Source organism: Babylonia areolata, chromosome 8 (genome assembly GCF_041734735.1).
Source record: "Babylonia areolata isolate BAREFJ2019XMU chromosome 8, ASM4173473v1, whole genome shotgun sequence".
Classification (NCBI taxonomy): domain Eukaryota; kingdom Metazoa; phylum Mollusca; class Gastropoda; order Neogastropoda; family Buccinidae; genus Babylonia; species Babylonia areolata.
Window position 1 is genome coordinate 5214200 of NC_134883.1, and position 22971 is coordinate 5237170.

The window sequence follows — 22971 nt, forward strand, 5'->3', positions numbered from 1 at the left end:
ACATGCATGCTGCATACACACACTGTTCACCTCCCAACACACCCACTTTTCTCTCTACGTGCGTGTGTGTCTCTGTATGTCTGTCTCTCCTCTTTCTTCTTCTTCTTCTTCTTCTCTCTCTCTCGCTCACGCACACGCGCGCGCGCACACACACACACACACACACACACACACAGAGTCTCATTTCATTTCATTGGCAGCATTAATAATAAGTGCGTGGGTAAGCAGGTGTGTGCGATTGTGGTTTTGTTTTTGTTTTTTCTTCTTCTTCTTCTTTTTTTTGGGAGGGGGGGGGGGTATTGTGTGCGTCCATGTATGTGTGCATGTGACACTGGATGGACGCATATGTATCTTGCCCTCGTGCACATATGTCTGGTGAGTAAAGAAGGAGAGAGAGAGAAAGACCATCTGTCGATTACGCTATCTTTAGGATCTTTGTTTTTTCCGATCATAAATGGCTATTTCATCAGAAGAAAATAGGGAAAAAACATTGGAAAGGTGTTTGAAATCCGTACATGTGATCACCACCTTGAAAAATATCCTACGTGCTGCAAGAAAGTTAAGTTGATAATTCAGGAAGAGATCTCGTTTTGAAACGCGAAATGTATTTGCAGTTTACTGTCCAGAGAATGGAGTCATTATTTCTGTAATAAAGCATCTTTGTTTGGTGGAAGAAAAGAAAAGCAAAACAAAACAAAACAACTAATTGAAAAATGTTGTTAGAATTTCTGCAACAAGAGAGATTTATGCAGCAAATGCAATGATATTGTCAGCATGTTCCAGAGAAGATTTGCAATCCCTTATTGTCTGAAGCGACAAAAGCCAGGAACATGTACAGATAGATTCACACAGACAAACAGACGCACACATGCACGCACATGCACGCAGCTCCCTCTTTCTTCATTCCATTAATCTCTTTCCCAATACACACATGTGCTTTGGTATGCTCTCATTTGTATTTTTCTTTCTGTCTCTTCCTGTTCTCTCTCTCTCACACACACACACACACACACACACACACACACACACACTCACACACACATGTTTATGTTTCATTGTGTCTTATAAACTTTAAGGTTTTATGACAATAAAAAGTATTCTATTCACACTCACACACACACACACACACACACACACACACACACACACACACACACACACACACACAGAGATACATGCACAGAGAGAGAGAGAGAGAGAGCGAACGAACGAAAATGTTTTATTGAACTTTGGCCATGGACCAAAATTCAAAACGAGGGAGAATTGATTTTGTCTAAGCCGATGGTTTCTCCTTTTTGATCGCATGGAAAATGAATGTCGATACTTGACAATTTCTCTGTTCGTTGTTTGATCGAAAAAATGTACTGAGAGAGAGAGACAGGCAGACACAGACACACAGACACAGACACAAAATACGCTGACGGGAAAAAGAGTCAGAGGATTGGGAGCAGGAACAAATACGAACTGGAAGATTGATTGATGTACTACAGAGTACGGTTGATAATCCGAGGCTGAGGCCATGCGCCATAATATAAGAAAGCAAACCATCTCTTCACGGCTGATAGATAGTGTGCAGAGCACTTACTGTCACCTCTCGCGAGTGTGGAGAGTTCACGAGGGTGGGAGAGGAGAAGAGGAGTGCCAGCAAGAAACGGACAAGCAGGCGATAAGCCACTCCTGGATTCATTTTATTCTCATCCCTCTCCACTCTATCCTTCCCGTAGCGAATACTCTCTTCTATCTGAAAGGAAGAATAATGCATTGTGCGCTAAAACTTAATGAAAGCTGTATTCTGGTGGCGGTGGCTTCAAGTTTGCAGTGGTAGCACGCACGCGCTCTGTGAGCGTCTGTTAGTGCTTATATGCAGATATGTTTGACATTGATCCAGTCAGAAATTGCAAGAAAGCAATGGGGAAATGGGACAGCTTTTCCTTTGTTTTCTTTCTGGAATAACTGTTGGGGCCCGAGGCAGATATCATCAATGGCCCTTTCCTCCCAGAAACTCTTTTATGAATATTGTTTGTATATTCTGTTTTGTGTCAGTTTTCATTGTGTTCTGTCTCTGTATCTCTCCCACTCTATCCCCCTCTCTCTCTTATGAATACAAGAACAACCAGGTTCTGTCAGTACAATTCAATCATGAACATGAAAAGTTCTTATTGTGACGAAGAGCTGGCAACCATAGTATTGCATCTCAAACAACAGATGGATGTGCCCTGTTGATGTGATAACATTAATTAAAAAAAAAAATATATATATATATATATATATGCTGTGGGTGTATGTCTGGGGGTGTTTGCTAACGCTTTTGTCGGCTGACAGTGAGCGGCAGTAGTGTTGAACTGGATGATGTTAACTAACAGTACAAGAACTGACAGAAGAAAATAGTAGATAATCAAATGAAATACATGAATGATTGAATAATAGATAAATAGATAATGCCCATTAAGAGATTACATCAGTAAATGAGCTGGATAGATAAGCACGCGGGCAGAGGCTAATGACGGACACAAGATCAGATAATGTTGGAGTGGACAAATAAATTCACATAGGCATACAAAAATATTATTGTATGTCTTTGATGAAAACCAGGATTTATTAAATGTAAGGAATAGATATAGAGTCAGTGAATATTTTAAGTGGATAAATGAAATCATTGCATAATTATAATTGCGTACAACTGCACAATTATGTACACCTGTTCTTACTCTTTGTTTTGAACAGTGAATTAAGCGTGCAAAGATTTCATCGGGTACGGAAAACAAAGAGCAGCACGAAGATGGAGAAGACGAGGTAATCTTCAATATAGCAGTACAGACACACACAGAAAACAAAACAAAACAAAACATTCTCACTCATGCATAAACATCATTTACTGTGGTGGTATGAATGTTTACAAAAAGCTGTGATCAGATCTTCGTGTGATTTATATCGCTCAGTTTATCGTTGCCGAAGCAAATCAGCAATCCTGTACAGCTCCATCCTCTCAGATGAACATGATCCATGCATGCAATCTTGCCACCATGGATTACGATCTCTCCTGGGCTTTATTTGCATTCGCATGAAGCAGGATCATAAATCTTGCATGGGATGCATGCCCGTTGCCAGAATACTTCCATCCCCAAAGGGATTCTCGGTGTGTATGCTTGGGGTTAATTTGCTGAATTATATCAGCTGCGTACATTCAGGAAAAACAACAACAGAAAAGCAGATGAAACAACGATAGTGAAAGGATCACTCAGACACACTCATGCACGTGCGCATACAGACGACCGTACGCACGTACGCGCGCGTGCGAGCGCATACACACACACATACACACACACACATACACACACACACACACACACGTACACCAGAGCTTCACACTGCATTTAATTCACCCTCACACACACACACACACACACACACACACACACACACACACACACACACACACACACACACACACACACACGCACGCACGCACGCACACACACTTCTTCCTGTCATTTTCTCTGCCGCTTGATGCTGGCGCTGTCAGACATGCAGAGTGCCGGAGGGAGAGACAGGGATGACACTAACAAAAGGGAAGTGTGCTGCTTTTAAAAACTCTTACGTCAAGAACCTGACGTGCCGGAAGATCTTTTTCGCTGAGTCCACAACCAATAATGCGAAAACCTACTTTTGTATTTGTATTTGTATTTCTTTTTATCACAACAGATTTCTCTGTGTGAAATTCAGGCTGCTCTCCCCAGGGAGAGCGCGTCGCTACACTACAGCGCCACCCATTTTTTTGTATTTTTTCCTGCGTGCAGTTTTATTTGTTTTTCCTATCGAAGTGGATTTTTCTACAGAATTTTGCCAGGAACAACCTTTTTTGTTGCCGTGGGTTCTTTTACGTGCGCTAAGTGCATGCTGCACACGGGACCTCGGTTTATCGTCTCATCCGAATGACTAGCGTCCAGACCACCACTCAAGGTCTAGTGGAGGGGGAGAAAATATCGGCGGCTGAGCCGTGATTCGAACCAGCGCGCTCAGATTCTCTCGCTTCCTAGGCGGACGCGATACCTCTAGGCCATCACTCCACTCCAGTTCTGCATCAACAATTTACCACGCTCACAAGCCGAAGCGGTAAACAAAACAGAAAAAAACCCCAACTAAAACGAATAGAAAAAACAACAACAACATAATATAACAGGAATACTGAAACGCTTGGTAAAGACGAAATAGTTGAAAGCCTTTGTTGGAATCGGGTAAGCCAGTCTCTGTTTTGCATTTTCCCTTTTGGGACAGAGAAGTGCAGTTTAATCTGTTAATACCTGTATCCATTGATGGTTGTTTTGGGGTGGTTGTTTTTTTATTATAACTTTTTTTGCATGTGTGTGTGTGTGAGTGTCTGTTTCTGTGCGTCCTACTGTGAGTGCATGTGTGCTTGCAAACGCATCAGCTTGTACCGGAAGATTATCCGGTTGTTTTGTTTTCTCATTAAGGAGAAGAAGGCATGAAATGGACATAGATTGTTTATTTTTTTTACGAGTGTGTGTGTGTGTGTGTGTGTGTGTGTGTGTGTGTTTATAACTCAGTAACACTTTTACGTGTAACTTTTAATTGTATTCAGATTTTGAAGAGCTGAGCGTCAAAAGCTGTATGAGTTGTTGTTTCTTTTTTCTTTTTTTTGTGGTTGTTTTTTAACACTGATCTGAGAAACAGACCATTTGTTTCCCAAACTTTGTGTTCAACTACCATATGACAAAAGAAAAAACAGGGTCTGATTTGCTGCTTTATATATTTCCAAGGCATCTCTCTCTGTCTCTGTCTGTCTCTCTGTCTCTCCTCTCTTTCGACCACGCATATTGGTGCTTTAGATTTTGTTTGTTAGATTAGGAATATGTCCACGTGTTTTTATGCCGGTCGGGGTTTAAGCGTTGTACAATATATGTTTGTCCTGAAAGCCGTGTAGGAGACCAGTGCAGTGGGCTGGATCTCAAGCAACATGATTTGATTTTCTTCGATTCAGTCCCACCAGTGCATCCCATCCTTTAAAGGGGAGAAAACTGATCGACGACATGGCGAGAGAGGGCGCTGTAAACCGGAAGTGAGTAATGATGCGGGGTAAAACTATGCCGCGGGAGAGAGAATCGTCAAGGCGGCCATTATTCTTGTTCATGGTGGGGAGCGGTCGGTCCACGCGGCGTGGTTAATGATGGCTGCTGTCGTTGGCAGTGGTCTGCAGGAAGGAGGGTGGTTGCTGTCATTATCGTGACATGGTTTTTAGGGAGGGGTGTGGGGTGGGGTGTTAAGAGAGAGAGAGAGTGTGTGTGTGTGTGCACGTGCGTGCGTGTGTGTCGGTGACTTTGACGTGTGGTTTGTGTCTTGTGGTGTGTACGGGCATGTTTGCAGTCTCTTGTTTTGTCTCTGTCGGTTGTTCTCTCCCTTTCTCTCTGTGTGCCTCTTTCTCAGTGTCTGTTGTCTGTCTGTCTGTCTGTCTGTCTCTGTGTGTGTGTGTGTGTGTGTGTGTTTACTTCGAGTTCCATATTGACCACCACCGGGCCTGTGAATTCTAAGAAACGCAATCAGACATCTCGATTGATTTGCTGTCCTGTGTCAGTCGCTTTCGTTAAACTTCGAAACTTTCAGATGACTTTTGGTAAAACGGGGGAAATGTACAGGTCCAAAATGGCAACAACAATTCCGTGCCGATAAGTCTTTTATGAAACTGCCAAAGTACTCGGTGTTGATAGAAAAAAAAAGTTCGGAAAGTTTTGTAACAAAAATAAAACGAGGAAAGGCGCAGTTTTAGCAAGAGTATTAAGGAGATTGTTCCTGTATACAGAATTTGTCTTCTCATTGAAAATTGTTTTTTTTGCGGTGTACTTTTCCACTGGGGAAGGTCATCCCCCACAAAGCGTACACCCCACACAAACCTTTGTTGTGACACCCAGGAATGAACATTCACTCTCTGGCGAAATCCATTCCTCCATCGACAGGCAGCCCGAAGCACTGGTCATCAGTGGCCTTGACATTACACAGATGGAAACGGAGGAGGAATCGAAAGTGATGTGACCACGACAGCTCACTCTGACGAACAGCACACTTTGACTGATTGGGTGTTAGGGAGCGGGGAGGGTGGTAATAATCGATGGGCGTGATATTGGCGATGGCTGTGGAGATCTCATCTTGTCTGAGACCACATGACAGCTACTCCATAGTTCACTTCATCGTACATCCTGACATTACCTTGTCCCGGGAGAAACAGAACATATTAGCAGTCCTGTCTGTCGTAGGCACGTGCGTGACATGAATGAGACACGACTTCATGATCAGTCTTCTTATATTGGATACAGCATGAGCTAGCTAAGGCTGAGCAATCACACGGTGATATCTTAGTTCTCATTCGTACGTTTCAGAACATTAAAAATATTGAAAGCAGATGTTCAAGTGCTGTGTGCTGTTCTGTCGTTGTTTTGAAAACTCTTTGAGATGGCGTGTATGGTCGACTGGAAAGTAACCAGTATGACGTGATTCAATTGAATGCAGCCACTGACCCATGCATCAGAAATATCGAGCTGGTTGACAACGTGCTTAGAAAGGGCACTGATGAACGGGAAGAGGTGAGTGGTGCGAGATGAAACGCGCATAGGAAGGGTGAATCGTTCAGGCATCGAGTGTTGCAGATTAAGAGGCACTTTCTCCAGACCTGTCTCTTCCTCCATGCCCCTCTGTCCCCCTCTCTGTCTCTGTCGCCAAGAGAATACTCCATCCCACCCCCAACCGCCTCTCTCTCTCTCTCTCTCTCTCTCTGTCTCTCTCTCTCTCTCTCTATATATATATATATATATAATATATATATATATATTATATATATATATATATATATATGTGTGTGTGTGTGTGTGTGTGTGTGTCTGTGTGTGAGAGATATCGTGTACACACACATACGCATTCTCACAAAGCACATCACATCACATACACATACAGACACCACGCACGCACTCAGGGGGCGCATGCGCACACACGTGAGTTTCTGTCCGTCCCACTCTACCACCCCCTTTCTCTCTCTGCCACATGAACGCGCTTGCGCAGATACACCAACACAGATGCACTCACACATATGTCCGCACGCATGTACGGGCGTGTGCGCGCGCGCACACACACACACGCGCGCGCGCGCGCATTCTCTCTCTCTCTCACTCCCAAGAAGGAATTATATTTTAGTGTATGGCCTTCCAAAGAAAGAAACACACACACACACACACACACACACACACACACACACACACACACACACACACACACATCTTTGCTCTTACCTGTGATCAGAGTGTGACCTTAAAATTAGATATTGGTTTTATTTACTTCTGTCGTCTGCCGTCATGAAACCTTAAAACTTTCATACAAGTTCTTGTGAAATCGTAGATAAAAACTCTAAAACTTTCAAATAACTTTTTAAACTACGGAGACATCATCAAACATAAATATGTGTCTGAAATGGCCCGGTATGTCTGTTCTGAAATTGCGAAAATTATACGAGTTAAGAGAAAATTGTTCTCATTTTCCAACAAAATAGCGGCCTCGAAGGAGCGAATTTCTGAAATTGCAGAGGTATCGGGAGGGAGATGATTTCTTCCTGCTCTGTTTGTGATTTTTCTCAGTGAGAATGATTTCCACCGTCACATAACAGTTATGTCAAATCATGATCATTACAGCAAATACAGGGACGAAGGCGTGTTCTCTTCAAACTGTTCAATTGGAATGTAGCCGAGATCGAAGTTTCTCAAGTCGAGCAGCGTGAAAGTCCTTTGGCACAGAACGAAAACTTTCCTGATGAATGCAGACTTCAGATTGTGTAATATTCCTTCTTTTAGCAGATATTTTCTTTTATACAGCTCTGTCCTTCGTATGTGCCGGGTATTATTATTTATCTTTTAAAGATGAAAAAAAAAAAGCCCGCATTTTCTGAGAAATTAGAGTGGTTGTCAGACTGGCCTGATGCCGGGGAAGGAGTAGCACCAGAATAACCAGGCTGTCTGGAAAGTGGGTGACTTGTGATTGTGTGGAGGAAACAGAGTGCAAACTAACTGTGTTTCCTGGTGGCGATGTGAAGCGACATGTACCGACACGATGTTTTCCTGCATCCCATTGCCATCCACTGTGTGCCCATGTCACCGTGTCCCCGCTTGACATAGTGCTGCGTCTCTTCACACACAGAAAGGACGTTTCAGGAAATGTAGACACTTCAGCCCGGGAATAGTCTTTAAGAAACGCGTATGTGGAAAGTTTTGGGAGTGTTCTAAAAATATTTCCATGAATTTCCAGACAGCTGGAAACTGTCACCCCCCCCCCCGCGATTAAGCTTATGTTGAGAAAGAGAGATCTTCAGATGTCGACTTGTACCTAACAGGCTGTAGTTATATTTGGTGAAGTTGAGTGGGCATCTGGATGTCGACAAAGCGAAAACGCGGAGTATGGCTTTTAATGGAGAAAGGGTTTGCAGAGTCAGATGATGTTCTGGAGAACTCTGGTTCAAATATGTTTACATGTGACTCAGGGGCCATGAGGAGATTGGCCCGCACACGCACACACACACACACAACTCGTACAGATACGCAGAGGTTGTTGGAAGCCGTCTCGCTGCGTGTCATCACTATCCCGATTTGATCAAAGATCAAAGCACAAGCTTTTCCACAGGGAATGCCATAATTATATTGCTGTGTAACTGTGTGTGATGTTGCATGATATGTGATCTCTTTTCCGGCCTATGGGACTTTGCCATGGATTCTGTTCACTGATCTGTTTTTGTTATGCATTTTTTTTTGTCTGTGTATTTATCTGTATGCCTATCTATCTATCTCTCTGTCTGCGTTTTATCTATGTATTTATTTTTTCATTTATTTATCTATGTATTGCTGTGTGATACCACCCTTCACCCCGCCCTCACGGAGGGGCTAATGTATCGATCCTACTGGCCAGATGATCTGTTTGTTTATTTTGGATGGCTTTGCGTAGGTTTGTTCAAACACATTTTTCTTTTGCCAATCACATTTGTTTAGAATGTAAATTGGCTCAGGTCTCACTGATCCTTCATAAATAACTGTGTCTGCCTCACACATACGCGTGCGCGCACGCACACACACACACACACACACACACACACACACACACACACACACACACACACACACACACACGAACTCACATTCACAACGCACGCACGCATGCTCGTAGACACACTCTCCGACAGAGACACAAGTGGTTTTGCAGTGTTGGAAAACGTATCTGTGTGTCATCTCAGTCGTAACATCAAAGCATCGACGTTTCCACAGGGGTATATGATAAATGCATTGCTCTCTGTAATTGTGTGCACTGTATGTGATGTTGCATATGTGATCTTTTCCCCCTGACTGTGGAAACCCTCCACCCATTATGCTCGCTTACGGGTGTGTTTTTGTTGTTGTTGTTGTTGTTTAGTATGTATCTATTTATTTATTTTGGCTGATATTATTTGTTTGTGTGCATGTTTTGTTTACCATAATAATTTATTTAACCAAATATTTTTGAAATATCTGATTTTTCTGTATTTGCTCAGGTCTTATTGGTTTTTCGTTAGGCCTCCTTCCCTTCCTCTCTCTCTCTCTCTCTGTCATTCCCTTACCAATCTCTCTCTCTCTCTCTCTCTCTCTCTCTCTCCATTTCTGTCACTGTCTCACAGTCTGTCACACACACACACACACACACACACACACACACACACACTCGCGGCATGCAATCTTTCCCGATAGAGCTCCCAAACGCAGCATTCAAGCCAGTATTGTTCCCACTGCTGCCCCAGGAAAACGGCCCCATACACCCACCCTTAAACTGCCTCCGCCTCCACCGCCGCATCAACCCCCTACCCACCACTCCCAACCCCCTTCCCCCCTCCACCCCCTCTCCTTCGATCCTCCCCACCCTGTACCATACTCCCCAGTTGTCGCCCTTGACATGTAATCTGGCTATCAAGTAATTGCTTCTCCCGAAAACATGCATGCACGCCCTGTGCGAGCACGTTTGATTTAGGGGGTCCTGACACAACGTGCATGTTTTGTCGGTTAAATAACGTCTTGGGAAGAGAGTATTTTTAGCCTATGTATGATACAACATGCATGTGCACTCTCTCTCTCTCTCTCTCTCTCTCTCTCTCTCTCTCTCTCTCTCTCTCTCTCTCTGTGTCAGTCACTATCTCTGCACAATATCATTCAACGAAAAATGATAAACCAATGCTATTTCTCGAAAGTTAAAAATCTGTCTCAGGAACTACCCCCACCCCCTGTGTGTGTGTGTGTGTGTGTGTGTCGCTCTCTGGATAGGAAGGATGAGGAATGGTTACACGCTTACACACACACACACACACACACACACACACACACACACACACACTCACACACACACATACACACACACACACACACACACACACACACACACACACATACACACAAACTAGCTCGTTCAGTATCATACCATACCGTTTGGAATTTGTTTACCTAGTCACTATCTTCCAAAGCGTCAGTGAAGAACACACACACACACACACACACACACACACAACACCATCCGCCTAAAAGCAATATAAACGGAAAAAAAGCAACACAACACGGCAGCACAACGGAACACCAAGCAAAGCAACCAGAGTGAAAGAGACGAAGCCAATCTGGCAGGACACTGTCACACCACGAGGGTCCTTTCCGCCCACCCAGAATCGCAATCAATACAGAATAAAAAAGCTTAATCAACTCAAATGTGGGTCAGGCCTCGATTCCAACGGCTACGTTCTCAAACTGGAAGGAACACGATGTGAACTAACTAATGAACAGAGCTGTATAACAATCCGACCAACAGACTAAAGTAACTAAGAACGATACCAGCTGCTCGGAGCATACCCCAAAAGTGTGGAGTGTGGTAGAAGAATAGGGGAGAGGGAAGGAGACAACAGCAAAGCAAAAAGTGATTGAGGGAGGGTGTGGGGATGGTGGAGGTGAAACCGTGGCTGTCTGGAATCAGATCAGTTTGGCTCTCGAGCGTTTTGCATTCCACAAGGGATCAAGCTGCCCGCGCGAACGGTGTGTGTGTGTGTGTGTGGTGTGTGTGTGTGTGTGTGTTTTCGCGTGTGTGCGGTTGCCTGCACGCGCGCGCGCGTTCGTGTGTGTGTATGTATGTGTGAGAGAGAGAGAGAGAGAGAGAGAGAGAGAGAGAGTTTTTCACTTGCACACACACTACTCTCTCTCTGTATGCTTGCGCTTGCGTGAACGTTCATGCGTGTGTGTGTGTGTGTGTGCGCGCGCGCGTGTGTGTGTATGCGTGCGTGCGTGCACTCGTGCGCGCCAGTCAATAAATGGCGCAGAATGAATTAATTTGCAGGCAGTTTAATGAAACAGATCAGAATGTTACCACGCACGTCACATCTACCCGTGACATTCTCCTCTGGAAGGAATTGTTAATCCTCCTGCAAGTGAAACCAAACTAATAGGAAGTCTTGAAGGGACAGCTTCACGAAGTTGCAATGGATTGAGAGATATTACCTGAACATTCGTGGCTTTAAGTAAACACCCCAAAGTCCCCTTTTTTTCTTCTTTTTTCCCCCCAAACACCAGCGCTGTATCTGTGTTGTCTTGCTTATTGTCCCAACATATGTTTTTATGTTAAGTTCGGCATGCGTACCCAGCACATCGGTGTTGCAATACAGCGCGACCCCCTTCTTTTCTTTTTCCTGAAGGCGTTTATCCTGGTTTCCCAATACACGTTCGTTCATTCTTTCGCAAATTCTGCTCATGTGTTTCTATCCATTTCATTGCTTTCTATGCGCCATGCGTGCGGCGTTTCCAACATACCATGTCCATAGCACCAACAACGTGGTCCATAGCACCAACAACGTGGTCCATAGCACCAACAACGTGGTGTCTCAGTTTTCGCTGCGTCATGGCGCTATCCCAAACCAAGGAGTGCAACTGAGCCACTGGCTGCTCGGGGGTTTCGTGTAAACGTTTCGCTGAAGTTAGCGAATGTCAGATGGACAACCGACTCAAAACTTCTGACAGGTTGATGTACTGGTTCAAAGCACAAATACCCTGGAACTGCAACAACCGCCTTAGAATAAAAAGCCATTTGAAAAAGAAGGGAGGGGTGAAGGAGGCTTGGCTGGCATAGACCCGTTCAATTTTCCACCTTGCTGCCCAGGCCTGGACTTCTGCCAGCAGCCATGGAACATCTCTGAAGACGGAAGGTGTCAGCTGAGAACAGCACGACAGCCAGATCACTGAAGATACATTTAACCGTGCATGACAATATCTAATTGCTAATCAAATGAAATCGGGCTCAGCTGACAACAGAGGTCACGGCTTTTAAAACAAACGCCATGGTGTAGACGGTGTTTGCGTAAGCGGTAACACAAATCACCCGTCAGTACGTCTTCATGCTTCTGATGTTGAATATTTGGAACTGAATGTTTTCTGTCCGTGTTCACTTGACAATAACCCATCCCTGCCCCATGTAGACTGTCCGAGTCATATGTTTGTCCGGAACAAACATAGCATGGCAACGACCACACGAGCTTCAGACAACATCTGTCGATCAGCAGGTACATGTCTGGAATCCTATAAAGTCTTTATTCTTCTTATTCAAACGTGTTTTTGATTGTCATTTTTTTTTTTAATGAAAAGTCAACATCCGTTTAAATGTACAAAATCAAGATTTCCTAATACACACACACACACACACACACACACACACACACACACACACACACACACATGAATATATATATACACACACACCAAATGAGAAATGACAGTGACCTGTCATACCTTACACTGAATGTGATTTTAATGTGATTTTACTTCAGCCGTTCAGTTTAATTTATGCAAAAAATGTTAATTTTACTGCCGTAATTTAATGTTTTCCTGTCTTATTTGCTATAATGTGTTGTGCTTGTGCAAGTGTATTTGCAAAACGTGTGCATGGATGCACATACATGCCGTTTGATTGTCTGTTTCATGTTTGTATTGTTATCATGGGCAACAAGACCACATATTTGGAGATAATTAAGTTGTCTTTACAAACACACACACACACACACACTCTCTCTCTCTCTCTCTCTCTCCCTCTCTCTCCCTCTCTCCCTCCCTCACCTCCCCCCCTCTCTCTCTCCCTCCCCCCTCTCTCTCCCTCCTTCTCTCCCCCCCTCTCTCTCCCTCCCTCTCTCTCCCCCCTCTCTCTCCCTCCCCCCTCTCTCTCTCCCTCCCTCCCTCTCCCCCCTCTCTCTCCCTCCTTCTCTCTCCCCCCACTCTCTCCGTCCCCCCCTCTCTCTCCCCCCCTCCCTCCCTCCCTCTCTCTTTCTCTCCCTCTCCCTCCCTCTCTCTCTCCGTTCCCCTTCTCTCTCTCCCTCCCTCTCTCTCTCTCCTTCCCTCTCTCCTCTCTCTCTCTCCCTCCCTCCCCCCTCTCTCCCTCCCTCTCTCTCCTCTCTCTCCCCCCTCTCTCTCTCTTCTCTCCCCTCCTCTCTTCTCTGTATCTCTGCTTGCTGTCTCTGTGTAACGATGATGTTGAAAACCAACATCACTCAGTGTAAGAGTTTCTGCTATATAATGACGCTAAAGTTAAAATTCTTGGAGAAATAGCGACAGTACCACGCTATGCCTTTCTCAGAGCACCACATATAAATCACATTAACAACTTATCCAGATACATATTTCATTGTGTCACCAGAGAGTATAATACTCTGGATGGTAAGCTATCTTCCACACGGTCAATAAAAAAAAGAAGAAAAAAAAAGAGAATATTCCAATATTTGTTCATAATATTTTTGTACCATAAGACTGGCTGCTACTGGTATGTCAGTAGTGTATTTTTCTTGTTGTATATGTATTATGTAGGCGATGCATATATACGATGACTGCCTATTCCAATATGAAAAGCTTTCAAACACGGACGGGTTCTCCAACACACTGTCACAACTCTTGTGTCCTTTTTAACCTACCGCTTCGTGCCCAAAGGCCGACGCACAAGTTAAACTTTGTGAGTTCTCTCTCTCTCTCTCTCTCTCTCTCTCTCTCTCTATATATATATATATATATATATATATATATATATATATATATATATCACACCACTCTCTCTCTCTCTCTCTCTCTATATATATATATATATATATATATATATCACACACACACACACACACACACACACACACCACACACCACACACACACACACACACACACACACACACACACACCACGACACATTTGCTATCCCATCCAACCACCAACTCTCTATATTGAGTTATATGATGTTCACATACACCACCACACCTCATAAGGAGCCAAGGCCTGAATATCAATAATCATCACTCCCAAACACCCTGTCTGTCTGTCTGTCTCTCTCCCCCCTCTCTCTGTCTCTCTCTGTTTCTCTCTCTCTGTTTCTCTCTGTCTCTCTCTCTCTCTGACTGTCTCTCTGTCTGTCTCTCTCTCTGACTGTCTCTGTCTGTCTCTCTGTGTGACTGTCTGTCTCTCTCTCTCTGACTGTCTGTCTCTCTCTCTCTGACTGTCTGTCTCTGTCTCTCTCTCATTTACCCACCGATTCTTCCCTCTATCGCACTCTCTCTCTCTCAGCGTGCAGGAGGCAATAACCGTGTGCACGACTTCCCGCCTGTGTGTGTAGGTCCACCATCCATCACACAAGGGGGAGATAACTGGCCCCGACATGACGAGACAAGGCCAATGGTTCACAGCAAACACAGGATGGCCAAGCTATACCAGTATCTTTCTTTCTTTTTCCCCCACCAGTTTATACATTTTTCTTCTTGTTCCTCTTGGAACTTAACGCACAAGCTTACTCCCCCTCCTTCTCTCTCTCTTTCTCTGTCTCTCTCTCTCAAATTCGTCCTTGTGAGTTGTTGCATGCGGGTGATTAATATGCATAGCGCGTCAGTTTGTTTTCTTACTATATAAAGAATGTGTATAGCGCTTTAATTTGTTTTCTTACAAAATTAACACTTTACAAATGCATTTCGGCAGTATTATCATCATCATTATCATCCTCGTCATCATCATCATTATTATTGTTGTTGTTACTATTATTGTTGTTGTTGTAGGTGGTGGTGGTGGTGGCAGTAGTAGTACTGATATACTGAACTAGACCAATAATGGTCACCTAAAATGTTATAAGTCAGTAATGTCTGTATAATAAGGCTCACCATACAGTCCTGAGATAGATTTCAAAGCTGGCCTGGCTGTAGACAATATTTATGAATGAAGGAAGAGTCTCACCCACATCCATCGATACTTTCCATAATTAAGTTCGGAAGTATACCCTACAGAAAAAAGGATAGTCCTCTGTGATCGTGACTACAGGTCATAGTCTAGTGAGTTTTTATTGGGTGACGGGCGACACCTTTCAGTTTATAAACAGCATCGTGGTCCTTTGGAAAATCTGCGCCAGGATTCCTCTTGTATTTGTATTTGTATTTCTTTTTATCACAGCAGATTTCTCTGTGTGAAATTCGGGCTGCTCTCCCCAGGGAGAGTGCGTCGCTATAATACAGCGCCACCCATTTTTTGTATTTTTTCCTGCGTGCAGTTTCCTTTGTTTTCCCTATCGAAGTGGATTTTTCTATAGAATTTTGCCAGGAACAACCCTCTTGTTGCCGTGGGTTCTTTTACGTGCGCTAAGTGCATGCTGCACATGGACCTTGGTTTATCGTCTCATCTGAATGACTAGCGTCCAGACCACCACTCAAGGTCTAGTGGAGGGGGAGAAAATGTCGGCGGCCGAGCCGTGATTCGAACCAGCGCGCTCATATTTTCTCGCTTCCTTGGCGGACGCGTTAACCTCTAGGCCATCACTCCACTTGCTCACTTGATGCTCTGTCTGCTGTTCCCTTCGTGTAGTCCTTTCTGCCTTCCCAGCGCACTCATACATATGTGCTATAGAAAGTCCTTTCTGTTTTTCGATTGTCCACTGATATTTCGGAAATGTGATCGTGAACCCTGCGGTGGGTGGGCACAAGCTGGGTCTGTGGTAGTGTTTGCCTGCTTGGTCTTTTAAACCGTATTTTATTCAGTCGTTTTGAGCAGATGTTGAAATAATGCGTTGTGTCTTCAAGCTGCATTTCAACATTTTCAACACATCGTCGTCCAAAGATGAATGCGCGAACATTTCCATTCCAAGGTTCCTTAGAGCTTGGTCTCCGACCGAGGACAGGCGCTATACAACTTTATAAGTATCCATATCAAATCAAAATCAAATCAAATTCAGTGTTTCACTTTGTAAGTTCACAGTTATATTGCTGCAAATCATTAGCATAAACATCGGAATGGGTGCTTCGTAATTACTGATTTCTGTAGCACCTTAATTAATGTCTAATTTGCAAATTTGCCTGAAACCAGGATGTGTTTGTTACAAAGGGTCAGTGTGCACATCTTCACTCTATCGGTGGAGAAAAAGTGATGTGGGCATGCATATTTACGATGACGAAGATAAGACGAATCATACACTGAGGGGTGCGAATGGAAATTCCACGTTCTTGATATGCTGGTTGGGGTTTTCTTTTCTCTTAATAACCTGATCACGTTCTGGCCTTTTTGCTCTTTCTTTCTTTCTTTTTTCTCTCTCTTTCTGTCTCCGAAAGTGAAAGGATGCTGATGGGTGGGCAAGATAACCGATATCAGGAACGGGAAATTCGTGATTATGGATCTGTCTCTCTCTCTCTCTGTCTGTCTCTCTCTGTGTCTCTGTCTCTCTATGTAACTATCTATCTATCCATCCATCTTTCCATTCCTCCCTCCCTCTCTCTCTCTCTCTTTTCCCTCCTGTTGAGTCCATGGACACACACTGATGGACTGAACTATTTGAATCGTTGGTATGATGTACACCTCCAGTTCATCCTGGTAAGAGCACTTGCTGATTTTGCTCTGCCAGCTGTCTTCTGTTTCACTTTCAGTGTCAGTAGCTCAAGGAGGCGTCACTGCGTTCGGACAAATCCATATACGCTACACCACATCTGCCAAGCAGATGCCTGACCAGCAGGCTTTCATTAAATGAATCTTTGAAACTGCTCGTGCAGTGTTTCTTGAAACCCCGTACAAAAGCCAGAGGGCTGAATACTTTTGAAACATTGAATGTGCATCGAAGGTCCAAAGGAAGTCGAACGTATTAACAGGTGGTGTTTTTTATGCCACTGAAAAGTGCAAAGCGTGTTCTGAATGACGGGAAACGTATTTCTTGAACTCTATCACATGAAGGGAATTTACGAGGAATAAATCGGGAAAGAAAGGAGTCCGGTTTCTAAACCTGGAAAGCAAAGTCATATTGCAAAAGACGAGGGAACAACATTGTGCACTGATTTCCATCCCGGAGCCAACACGAGTATTTGATTTCGATGTAGAACTTAAAAGATGAGACAGAGATTCTGTTGCCGCTCCCTCGTTCATCACTCTGACAAGAAAAAAAGAGGCATCTTATTCCCTGTGTGTGGCAAGATCGGCCTGTGGTCTTCATGAATACAGATGGGCCAAACGAGGCATGTGGAAAACAAAAAACAACTGTCCGCGGGAATGAGGATTGAGAACGCTTTGACCCGGTCGCTTTCGCGAACACTTCAAAAGGCAGCAGGGGAAGGGTGGTGGGAGATAACTTTTTGTGATCCTTGGGGCATGCTTATCACACCAATTGCGATGTATAATTTTCAGCTTGATAGATATCTGCTGTGGTATTCCACACGTGAATTGTTAATATTCGTGAATTGTTAATATTCTTGAGTATTATGACAGAAGGACATGTTCGGGGGAGAGAGAGAGAGAGGGGGTGGGGGGGAAGAGGGGGGGGGGAGTGTAGGCGATCTTCGCTGAACAATGTTGTCACCCGAGTCACAGCTGCTTGTACAAGGCATAATCAATAGCCAGCTCCCGTTGCTTCTTTTATAAACGTTCTGATAAAAATTGTTGTGTGAGAGGATCTGATGAGAAGATGTCTGTCTTCATTCTTCGCATGTTCATCAACTTGATCTGAACTTGCTTTGTCAAAAACTATTATCAGTTGATATGTATCACGGTGTGTGTGTGTGTGTGTGTGTGTGTGTGCTTCGGAGATTTTATCCTGATTAAGTTGCATGGTCAAAGCTAAATAGAATTCCTGAAACAGACTGTGTTTGTCTGTGCATGTTTGGGAAAGACAGAAATATCCGAGGGAGTGAGGGAGATGGAGTTGTTGTGAGGGATGGCTCTGGACTGGTATCTTTTCATACAAAACGTGTTGTTACAGGTTTCTCTGTTTGTGTCGTGGTGGCACTGTCTGTGTAGAGATTGTTTTAAAGGGGTGTCTGCGCCACTGAATCGATTTGACGCTTTTCAGATTCTCTGTGTGTGTGTGTGTGTGTGTGTGTGTGTGCCCCCTCCCCCGACTCCCCTGTCTCTCTTCCCCCCTCTCCCTGCCCCTTCCCACCTCACACACACTTTCGAAGCAGTGTTTAAAAAAAAAAAAAAAAAAAAAAAAAGTAATCGGTGTCGTGTTCGCCTCCCGTTGTTTGCTTAGACCTCAGACCAATTTCTTCTGCCCATAGTCATCAGCTTTCGTTAAATCTTTGAAACTTTTCCTCAAACGGGAAATGCAGAGTTCTCACGAAATAACCAAGAACGGGAGAGCCGAAGGAAACAGCACTCCTGAAATATTTAACGTGTGTCTCGATTGGAGGGAAACACGAACACATTAAGACAGGTGATATGTTTTTCCGCATCTGGGGAAAAAAACAACAACGTTAGGTGCGTCTAGGATGACAGGGAGCGTTTTTCTTTATATTTGAATGAAACCATGTAAAAGAACATTTTTGATTTATGAAATTGAAAACTGGGACTGAAAAGGAAAAAGTATATCAGTGTACAATGAAAAGCCTTGAAAGTGGCTTTTTACCATAAAACCCATCAGAGGATTTCGATGGGGCAAATATTTCACTCCCAATTCACGAGTATGACGGGAACGGGAGGAGAAAAAAAAAGAAAAAAAAAGACCGATCAACACCCCCCACCCCCCCATGACATCATGCCTGGTCGGTTGTCCTCGTGAATGCAGACGGCCCAGTGAGGCATGTGGTGAATAACGAGAGGTTCCAGGGAATGAGGAATGAGAACACGTTGACCCGGGCACTATCGGGAACACGTCACCTACCAGCTGGAGAAGGGTGACAGAAATGGAGAGAGAGAAAGAGAGAGAGAGGATTCTTTGACCTTCCTGACACGTTTGTCGTACTGGTTAGAATACATTATTCCGTAATGGAAGCATAAATGATGGGCCTCTTTGGCGATATCCCACCAATGAATTATTGATCACATGAATAATATGTATGGGAGAAAAGAACTCGTATGGGAAAAAGAGAGGAAGTGGGTATGTGGCAGGGAAGTGTTTGGGTGCCATTACCAGTGTTGGGTATCATTACCAGTGTTGGGTGCCATTACCAGTGTTGGCTGCCATTACCAGAGTTGGCACCACGAACACAGAAGAGAAAGGAGAGGTGTGAAGGCTCGGGAGGAAGTGTCAGGCAGCTTTTTACTTTGTTGTCACGACGTTCACAATTTCAGGAGACTACGTTAAATCGAGAAACCAGGGAACACACCCACTCATGATTTTCTACACATAACGTTGATGTGTGTGAGGGGTGAATGTGAATGAAAAGGATGTGGGAAGGGCGGTGTTGGCAAATTCTTCTCACATTTTTCACCTCAATCCAAAATGCGTTTTCAAAGATTGATTCGGAGAATCATTGGGAAGATATATCATCCTTGATTTAATGTCTATGAGTATATATCATGTGCACGTTTTACAGAGAATTCCCCTCGCGACTTTCTCTCGACAATTATTCTTATCCTATATTTTGCTGTGCATGTCTGGGAAAGACAGAAACATGAAAGAGATGGGTAAGCGCATGCATTTGTGTGTTCTGAGCCTTTGTTGCGAACAGCTACTGACGCAAAGCAAAAACAAAACTTAAATCGATCGTGCTGATCTCGGTTGTGGGTTTCCTTCTTTTGTCTTTGCGATATTGTCTGCAGCGTTGTTTTCAAAGTTTTTTCTTTCAAGCTACGATATTGATTTTGCCTTTTCTTTTTCGGGAAATACTAAAACGACTCTCTCTCTCTCTCTCTCTCTCTCTCTCTCTCTCTCACTGAGTGTTTATATAGATCGAGTGCTCCTGAAATGAATAATGTATCTGGAATTTTGAGACAATCGAACATTTGGAGAGGTGGTAGCTCGTCTGTAACTGATAAAAACGTGCTGAATATCTGTAGTGTAGGGAAATATGCTTTGTTTTTTATTTGAACGGTATCATGTTAAAGATAATTATTGACACAGGGAAAAGGGAGGGCAATTTCTGAAATTACAAACTCACATCGCAAGAAAAACGAAAATCCAAGAACGCGAGTGAGGAAAAAAAAAAAGAAGAAAAAAAAAGAGAAGGTGGGTACGTAGAAAGGCTGTCGTAACTGTGTTGTCACCACGGTCGTAATTACCTGGAAACAAGCCAGCTCGGGAAATAAGGGAACACATCCCCTCCTTATGTATATATATACTTTTTTTTCTTTTCTTCTTCTTTTTCTTGTTGTTGATTGTGGTGGTGGTGGTGTGTGTGAGGGACGAATGTGAACGACAGAAATGTGGAAATACGGTGTTGTCGACATTCTCACCGCGATGCAAATAATATTACGTTGTCAAAGATTAATTCACAGAACCACAGGAAAGATACATGGTCAGTGGATTATTATCTATCTGTACATACGCATGAGGAGAGGCGAAAGTGTGTGTGTGCGCGCGTGTGTGCGTGTGTGTGTGTGTGTTCGAGCGAGATATTTTCGGCGACATATTCCTTGCAAATGAAATTGCACAGTCAAAGCATAATACAATTCCTGAGAAAAAAAAATGCAATCAATTTACAGTTATTTTATTTCCCATGTGCATTTATCAGAAAGACAGAGATATGAATGAAAGAGGCAGATATAAAAAGTTGGGAGGGTGAGGGAGGTGGTCAATATTCAGGTAAGGTTATTGCAGACTGATGGGCCAGAAGATTGAAGAGATTTTTTTTTTATCTCAAGGCCTGACTAAGCGCGTTGGGTTATGCTGCTGGTCAGGCATCTGCTTGGCAGATGTGGTGTAGCGTATATGGATTTGACCGACTCCTTGAGCTACTGATACTGATACTGAAGAGAATCTTGTTCATGGAACATGTCTTTCCTTCGTCAGACTCACTGTCGCTGTGATCGATGCTTTCAGGCAGGGAGTGCACCGCATCTAACTCTCGTGTACTCGGTGGCTGGTTAACCTCAGTGTCAGATCCGACACGGACAGAGATAGATAGAAAGAAAAAGCAAGAGAGAGAGAGAGAGAGAAGGAGAGGGCGGGGGCGACAATAAGAATTACATTGCGTTCTTTACAACATGCTTCAAGATGAGCGTGTTGTGTTGTGTGTGTGTGTGTTTTGTTTTGTTTTGCTTTGTTCTTCAATCACGTCAAGGATTTGATTTTCACAATTATCTTTTATGCCAGTAAATTTTAGTACGAGTTTTACGAATTGCAATTTCTTTTTCGTTATCTCAGAGTTTATGTATCGCAGATTATTTACTTTGCTTATCTACTTTTAAAAAAAATAAAAGAAGTATTAGTAATGAAGAGTTGTTTTCATTCAAATTATTTCAGATTTACTTCTTTTTACAATAGTTAAAGTTATGATATTGTGCGCATTTGAGAGCTTGAAAAGCACAACGTGTATCTTTTCCTTGTTCAGTTTCAGTTTTCAGTTTTCAGTTAACAATTACAACTTAATGACTATTCTATTTCAGAATGGATGCTTGACACACGATTTTACCCTACTCAAGATTCGGCTATGGTTCTGTTACTCAAGGTGGCGTCACAGCGTTCGGACAAATCCATATACGCTACACCACATCAGCTGAGCAGATGTCTGACCAGCAGCGTAACCCAAAGCGCTTAGTCAGGCCGGTTGAGTTTTTTTTCTTTGTTCTTTGATTTTCATTATGTAGAGACAATTTTTTTTTTGTATGTGTGAATTTCAACTTTCTTCACCACCTGTTCATACTTCATTGCATGCACTAGGTCTTCAGTTCCTCAAATAGTGTTAGAATGTGATGTGGAACATGTTGGTGCACCTTTCTGATGGGTGCAAAAATGCTAAAAAATACACAAAATATGGATACCGCGATCAATATCAAGATGGTGAGTAAATACTTTGATTTTTTGCACACATATGGAACAACATTCCTTGCATACATATACTAAATATCAATTGTCTGGGTGTTTATTTGTTTGTTTTTTTTACAATTTTTTCCCCATCCTATACAAACCCTGGGTTTTCAGGGATTGGCAAGGGCAAAAACTCTTGGCATGGAGTGAGTTAAGAAGGAATGTTTGACAACGATAAACACACGTTGACGTGTTTCTCTGTTGCAGGCCGAGTGTTCTGCTATCGCCGACTGAAGAAACGCGGGAAATGCGGGGGGCACCTGAAGAAGATGAATTACGCCACCCCAGAAGCCTGCTGCCGCGGCAGAGGTGTGGGCTTTGCCACCAAGAAGGTACCCGTATTTCTTCCACAATTTATTCATCTCTCTCTCTCTCTCTCTCTCTCTCTCTCTCTCTCTCTCTCTCTCTCTCTCTGCTCCCCCCCTCTCTCGTGGGTATGCGTTACACACACACACGCGCACACATACACGATTACACACACACACACACACACACACACACACACACACACACACACACACACACACACTCACTCAGAGAGAGAGAGGAGGGGTGAGGGGAGAGAGAGCATGATTGTCTTTAAGGACGAAATGCAGTTTAAAAAAACAACAACAACCCCCCCCCCCCCCCCCCCCCAACAAACTCAATTATGTATATAACCATGACCAGAGCTTTTGTCTTTCTCTTGGGGCACTCCGCCCCCACCTTC

At 43.6% G+C, this 22971-nt stretch overlaps 1 protein-coding gene across 5 annotated transcripts in view; it reads left to right on the forward strand.

Annotated features, from left to right (window-relative positions):
* Positions 1-22971, forward strand: part of LOC143284477 (properdin-like) — a 191757-nt gene that overhangs the window by 138546 nt on the left and 30240 nt on the right. For all 5 annotated transcript variants that reach the window (XM_076591150.1, XM_076591152.1, XM_076591149.1 and 2 more), the window contains exon 3: positions 22470-22594. In XM_076591150.1, coding sequence (XP_076447265.1) covers positions 22470-22594 — 125 coding nt within the window. The remainder of the gene's footprint in view (positions 1-22469; positions 22595-22971) is intronic.